Source organism: Pistacia vera, unplaced genomic scaffold (genome assembly GCF_008641045.1).
Source record: "Pistacia vera cultivar Batoury unplaced genomic scaffold, PisVer_v2 Contig291, whole genome shotgun sequence".
NCBI classification, from domain to species: domain Eukaryota; kingdom Viridiplantae; phylum Streptophyta; class Magnoliopsida; order Sapindales; family Anacardiaceae; genus Pistacia; species Pistacia vera.
The window spans coordinates 1,150,103-1,157,224 of NW_022196103.1; the positions used below are offsets into that span (position 1 = coordinate 1,150,103).

Genomic DNA, 7,122 nt, shown 5'->3' on the forward strand with positions numbered 1-7,122 from the left:
ACATGGTGATTGTAGATGATGGTTAATGTAAAGGCGTTTGGGAGTTTATTTTGGTTTGGGTGGAGTGATTTGCGGATTTTCTAGGTGGCCATAAGATACATGACCATGCCGAGTAAGACTTTTAGCAAATCACCGTGTGGCTTATGGGTCAAGATTCTGGCATCGAGATCTACTAATTTGAGTCATGGTGGTTGAGCAAAGGGAGTGAGAGAAAGGGCAGGTCATTTGGAAGATTGCCAGGGCCCCACAATGGGCACCAAACTATAGATGCAAAAAATCTACCGTCATGAAAATAGGGTCTGATCCTAAGAGGTTGAGGCCACTGACAATCCGCTAGACCTGCATACACGAAAGGACAAGCGTGAAGCTTCCAGAAAACATCAAGGTGGTGTTTGCCATAGGCACTCCGATGCTCAAGTTAGCAAGGCTAAAAGAGATTATTTGATAAGAATTAAGGAGATGAAGAATTACCAGAAGTCTTGTCAGGAGCAAGGACTACAGTGAAGGCGTCGGGTTCTTGGGAGCAAGAACTTTAGGAGAAAATAGATGGTTTTGAGTAGTGTAGATTGACTATGAGAGATTCCCCTTTATGAGAGGGCATGCCTCTGTTTATATAGTGAACCCAAGGGGTTGGAATCTTAGTAGGACACTAGGTCCTACTTTGGGAGATAATCACTATCAGGAAAATGATAGAATTTCTTGTCTTTATCAGAATAAGTATATTAGTTTGAGTAAGGTTCAAAATCTCAACAGAAGAGGAAATTGAATATGATTCTGATTTCCTATTTATGGACTGTTGTAAGTTAATGGGCTAGAACCCATTTCAGCTTAACTTGTAAGATAACCTAACTCATAAAGTGAGCAGTTCACAAGGTGATTTTAAGCGCAGACCCAATCAAGATTGGGCTGAGGCCTTGGGTCGTAACATGTTTATTTCGTTATTGGGTCTAATCAAGCCCAAGATTATTTTTGGCCTTAACAATGACCTTATCTATTATGTTGCCTATATTAAATTTGTTTTTATTTTTATATATAGATTCATGAAAGATGGGAAAAACAAGGTATATAGTACGCAGAACTTTCGCTTTACCAATCTTGAACTTTAGGAAAATTACTAAATTAGAACTTTTGAGTTGTTTTGAAGGAGGACAAGGCCTCGGATTAACACATAAAGTGAAAGGAAAAATAAGNCTAGCTAAAATGGCCCTTATTCTGTCAAAAACCTCCCAGCTCGACCTCACCGTCACCCTTGTAGGGAAGTAGGGTACCTTCTCACTTATAGGCTCCAACTCGTACTCTCTACAGTATACTGTCCGCGCAATCTGCACAATCGATATAAATAAAATGTCAGCAACAAAAATAAACCAAAACCACTGTAGTCGCTTAAGCGATCTCGGATCGCTTAAGAGATCTTTACTCTGCCTCATGCAAGATCGCTTAGGCGATTTTAAATCGCTTAAGCGACCAAGAGTTAACTGAGAATCTCTTAAGTGATAAAAAAGATCGCTTATTATATCTGTGATTCTGCCAGACCTAAGATCGCTTAAGCGACCAAGAGTAAACACTCATGATCGCTTAAGCGATCTTAGGTCTGGGCAGAATCATCTACCCAGATCTCAGATCGCTTAAGCGATCCTTTTTATCGCTTAAGCGATCATGACTGCGATCACGAGTAAAATAGAATAATCGCTTAAGCGATACAAATGATCGCTTAAGCGAAAGTACAAGCAATATTCCCAAACTACGTACCCTATCTTCGCCGGCCTCCTCCTCGTCGCCTGGATCCTCTGACAACTCCTCCTGGCCTGAATTCTCGCCGGAATCCTCCTCCTGGCCTGAATTCTCACCTGAATCCTCGTCTTTAGACCCGTTTGCTGGTTCTTCCCTCTGTTCTTGTGCCGCCGGCGTCTCCTCGGCGTGTGGACCACCTTTACTGGTCAGATGATCCACCGGAGGCGCCATTGAACTGCTTGCGCCACCGGAATCTAGGATTCGAAGTGGCATTGGGCTTCCCTCCTCATTGTCAATGTCACTCATGGTTTTGGATTGAATTTGGTGTCAAAGTTTGCAATTTCGATCAAAAATGTGGACTGTATCGCTGGAAAGGGCACAGATTTCGTTTACGGTTAAGGAAATCGATTTTAGGGTTCAACAAATCGATCAAAAATCGCGACTATATCGCCGAAAATCACGCCTTTATTTGGTTTAGGGTTCAAGAAAGTGATTTAGGGTACAAATTTGCAGGTGTTCAATCGGAAAAATCGCGTCTCCCTTTCATTCAAGAAATCGCTTTTTGAACTGATGAATTTCGATTAAGCGAGGTGAATAGTTAGTGAGGCTTGTTTTGCGAAATTTCAAATTTTAAAAACTTTCATTATTTCTGATTCGGCCCACATGTGTTTTAATCTTTTCATTTTAACCCATTTTACGTGTTTAATTAATCCTAACTATGCCACGTCATCTTCTCTAAATTAAAAAAAAATGATGAACAGTTTCAAGGCCATTTTCTTAAATCCAAACTTGGGATGACCGGGCAACTAAATTTTCTCCCATTTTTTTCACTTAATCTTTAACTAAATTTCGTCCCAGCTTCACAACTTTTGTGTTTATTGTTTTCGCAACTGGGTTTGCTGAGAAATGTTGATTTGGGATTGTTTATACTGTTTTTTCTTTGGATCTTTCAAACATTTGGTTGGAATTTTTTTATTAGTTTTCTAGGTGATTTTGCTGTTCATCCGTTTTGTAACAAAGATTTTGGATTCATTTGGATCTAATTAAAGCATGATTTTTGTTTTTGTTATTTAAGCGTAGTGTTATTGTAAATTAGGGCAGTGTGATTTACTTGGGGAATTTTTCCTCTGCCTCTCTCAAACGTCCCTCCTTTGAACCCAACACTCTCCAACCCAGTTCCAAGAAACCCAACATCAAACCACCTCTCTCTTTGGCTTCTCCAAGATTCCTCTTCCCACTACCTCCACAACCACCTCACCCTCACCCTCACCCTCATCCTCTGTCTCTGTCCCGGCCCCTAACACATCTCCAAGCCATCCTCTACTCTGACGCTGCGTTTCTGATCTCGGAGACCCACTCCCTACACAAGCGGCGGCTCAAACACCTCAGTCGCCCCAGTCACAGAATGCGAACGTGGTGTGCCCAAGGACTTCGCTGTCGGCGGCAATGTTTCCACCTATACCATCCACTTCAAGGCAGTCGGCGTGAGAACCAAATCCGTCTCCGGCACCTACTTTTTCCAGTTCATGTGACGGGGCAGGAGAGTACGATTGTCCTAAGCGACGCAAAATCCAAGAGCTTAAAACCAAGTCCGCCTCTGACAAGGGCCAACCCGGTCTCCTTCAATTCGGGTCAAGTACTTCTGAGGTCCGTGTTCAATTAAAATATTCCTCTAGGGTTTCTCCAATTATCGTTTTGTTTGTTGTTATTGATTTTACTTCGCTATTACAGATTCTTGAAACAACATTTAAGGAGGAAACTGTTGATTTAGTCACCAGAGAAGAATATGTTGAGAAGGTAATGAATTTTATAATTTTGATTGGACTGGCTTATTTGTTTGGTGGTATTAATGTAATTTTGTTTAAATAGAGGGTCAATATTCGGAATAAAATCGAAGAGGAAGAGAAGGAGAAGCTTTAAAAACTGAGTAATGCTACAGTCACCGAAGTGGTGCACCGAATAATGTGACAAAATCTTGACCGTTGATTAATATTAAGTTAAAATTAATCAACGGTTAGGATTTTGTCACGTCATTCGGTGCATAAATTCAGTACACTATCGTCGGTGGTTGTATTATTTTCATTAAAAACTACAAGAAGAGTGAGTTAAAATTTTGGTTTTTTTTTTTTTTTTTTTTTTAAATTTTGTATTTTTGTTCTTCCAGATTGGTGACCCCTTTATTTATTTATAAATGTTTTTACCATATTGTATAGAGGAGGGATTGCAATTGCAAAAACATAAAAAGTGGAAGATTAGGGGAAATTCTCGATTATCTTTTGTAGAGGATATTAAGAGTGATAGTGAAGAGGAGAATGATGAAATATAGTAAATATATATTTTTTTTTTGTGAAGATGTTTCAAAGTCTTGAAATACTGGTATTTTACAATTTGATTCCGCTAAGCCTTTGTACAATTATAGTTTTAACTATGGATAAGTGAATCTCTGACTTTTACCTTGACCAACAACTTTGCTTGCTGGATTAAGGAACCTGTTATATAACTTTTGGAATATGGTTGTTACTTTTGTCTTAGAAGCCATGTGACATAGTAGTGGTCTTTGGGTCTCCTTGAGAGGTGATTCAGATTGTATTCGAATCTTAGGAGATATGTGAAACAGTTTGGTTAGGTCCAATTTATGGTTGCTTGATATATAACCTAAGTATTCTGGTCTCAATTTTTTTTTTTTTCTATTTAGCAAACCTTATTGTAATTCTTTATTATTTCGTCTTCTTTCAAATGCCCCTTTGTTGCTGGTCTTTTCCCTTTACCACCAGGAGAATCTTCAAGATCATAATGCTGGTCTTTAGGCTATTATTGATAATGGTTTGGTTTCTGTTTTAAGTGTCTTTGATTGTTAGAAATTGGGTCTTACACCATCATGAATTTATTTGCAGAAACCCTTTGGGATTGTCACTATAATTGTCATCGGTTGATGAAAGGGTAGTGTTGAAGCATTTCCCACAATGGCCAGAACGAAAAGTGGATGCTTTAAGAGACGCTGCTTTACTTCAACGGGAGTTTCATTCTTGCCTTTTTTTCATGAAATTATTGGGGACACTGGAATGAAGTAATTTGATGTGACTTATTGCGGTTGCTGACAGGTTGGCCATTCAAATAATCACAGATAAGTCCATTGTTATCGGACATATCATATTTATATTGTGGAAAAAAAAAAGTTGGCTAATGGATTGTGAATGTTGAACCAGGGACCACCAAATATGACTATCCTATTCACGATGCAAAATTTTGGTGAAGTAACTAAATTATTTCTAATTTATATATGTAGGTTGATGCTGTACACTGTGCTTTGAATGCAATGGGGTTCAAGGATGTTGAGATTGTGGTTGCTGAAACAGGATGGCCTTACTGCGGAGACCCCAATGAGGTTGGACCGAGTGTTGAGAATGCCAATGATTATAATGGGAACTTGAGCAAAATGTAAACAACACAGAAAGATTGACAGAAAGCAGCAGTAAAAGATACAGGATTTTTCAGATCCCATGGGAATGGATGTTTGATACCGGACTCATTGACCAGGTAGGTAACACATAGTTTACAAATTAAATTTACTATAAAGCAATTCATCAAAATTTCCTTTCTCCTTCTCTTTGTCCTCGGCGGGTTTGGTTTTGCACTTGGATGAACCTTGCTCCTTATTGGAAGACTTCTTCTTCTTCAAGTTTCCTAGCGCCGTGAACACATTATTACTGTTTAAACCAACAATTCGTCTTTTCTGCTACCGCCTCCCACCATTGTCGAACACTCTACACACTTGTAACTGTAGACCCATTCAGCAAAGGGACAAAATTGAAATAAGATGTTGATGAGGTTAGATTTGATAAATTAAGGATCGAGATAAAATAAATTGTAAAGGTAAAAGACGATCTGATAATAAGAGTTAGGGTTTGGGGCGGGTTGGTTGGAGGCAGAGAGAAAGAAGAGCACTGTCCTCAATGTGTATTGTGTATGTGTAATGTAATAGATGAAATGGAAGAGTTGTAAAATTGTATGTGTGTTTATCCAGGTTCAATGTGGCCTTGATGGGATTTGGGGCTGGGGTTACGTGCAAAGGCAAAGGCGTAATGTTTTTTAATTGAGTAATACTACACGTACATCATTTTCATATCTTGCCACATAATGTTGTATAGAAATGATGTATTTGTAGTAATATTCTTTTTAATTTTTTCATTTTTTGTTTGGGAGGGTGGCTGGGTAAGTTCCAGATGATGAAGGTGGATATTTAGTTTGAGATATAAGAAGAGAGAGGAGTATTGATGATGTGTTGAGTGAGTGAAGGTGAGTCATTTGATTACGAAGTGGTCAGGATTGAATCGTCTTTGTGTTGTATGGTCCCACTAAAGAGTCAGGTAATATAATGTGTGTGGATGGATTAATGAACAGGTGGATAAGAAGAAGGGTGATAACAATTGGCTGGCATGCAGTCATTCTGGGTCCACTTTATTTTGTAATTGGCATTTATTGCCCAAATATGGGTCTTTTTGCTATAGTAAATACGGTATGACAAAAAAAGGGTACAGGAATTTTATAGGTATGATACGATAAATAGTAAAAAATACGTTTATAAAAATTCGGTCATAAAATTTAGATACGGAAAAATACGGTACGAGTATATACGAGTTTAATACGATACATTGTCAATAATACGTTTTAAAAAATACGGTAATAACAATTCTGGTTTTAGCACTTTTCATGGACCACTTGGTTATAGCATTTTTTCTTATGGGTGTATGGTTTATGTCTTTTTGAATTATAATATTTTAGTTTGTAAAAAATTGTATCATTTGATTCGGAATTAATTATTACAAATGCTCTATTTTAAAAACCGGACCGGACCGGCCGGTCCAACCGGTTGGATCGGGACCCGAGGCCTTCTCTGGGTTGGGTCACTCTTTTTAACTGTTTCAAGTTTAAAATATAACAAACACACCCCTAATTAATACGTATCAGTCTCTGAAGGTTTCAAATCTAGCAAACACACCCTCTGGCCAAATGCAAATCGGCAATGACCTCCCCTTTTTCGACGACCTTCCACCTTCCCTTACTGTCGGAAACCACCTTCTGGCTTTCTCCAGCACTGTCACGCTTCATCTCCAGCCGCCGCGTGATGTTTCATCGTCCACCTTCGTCGCGTGATTTTTCTTTCATTTCCCGGCATCGATTGACCTTCTCCGGCATCGACAGGCTTCCTCAGCCACCAATCTACCTTCTCCCAGGTTCCTTTGCTGTCGTTCACGAAGATCCAGTCATCTCACCAAAAATAGCCACCGCGACCATTGACTTCCACCACCGATTTGCCATTTTCTGGCGATGCCTCTACTTGCTAGCTACCGATTCGCCCTTCCCATCATCCGATCTACCCTCCTTGGTGTG

The 7,122-nt window shown here is 39.2% G+C and overlaps 1 protein-coding gene across 1 annotated transcript; it reads left to right on the plus strand.

Moving 5' to 3' along the window:
• Window positions 1-3,136: 3,136 nt before the first annotated feature.
• LOC116134779 (glucan endo-1,3-beta-glucosidase 14-like) lies at window positions 3,137-5,173 on the plus strand. Its single transcript, XM_031420424.1, has 3 exons — window positions 3,137-3,367; window positions 3,463-3,528; window positions 5,018-5,173. Exons 1-3 carry the CDS (start codon window positions 3,137-3,139, stop codon window positions 5,171-5,173), a joined length of 453 nt encoding a protein of 150 aa, XP_031276284.1.
• Window positions 5,174-7,122: the final 1,949 nt, after the last annotated feature.

Excerpts from the sequence above, each read along its gene's own strand:
- LOC116134779 (XM_031420424.1), top strand. The coding sequence starts at position 3,137 with ATGCGAACGTGGTGTGCCCAAGGACTTCGCTGTCGGCGGCAATGTTTC. Across the intron at positions 3,368-3,462 it reads TCTCCTTCAATTCGGGTCAA|ATTCTTGAAACAACATTTAA; the intron begins GTACTTCTGAGG and ends TCGCTATTACAG. Across the intron at positions 3,529-5,017 it reads GAGAAGAATATGTTGAGAAG|GTTGATGCTGTACACTGTGC; the intron begins GTAATGAATTTT and ends TTATATATGTAG.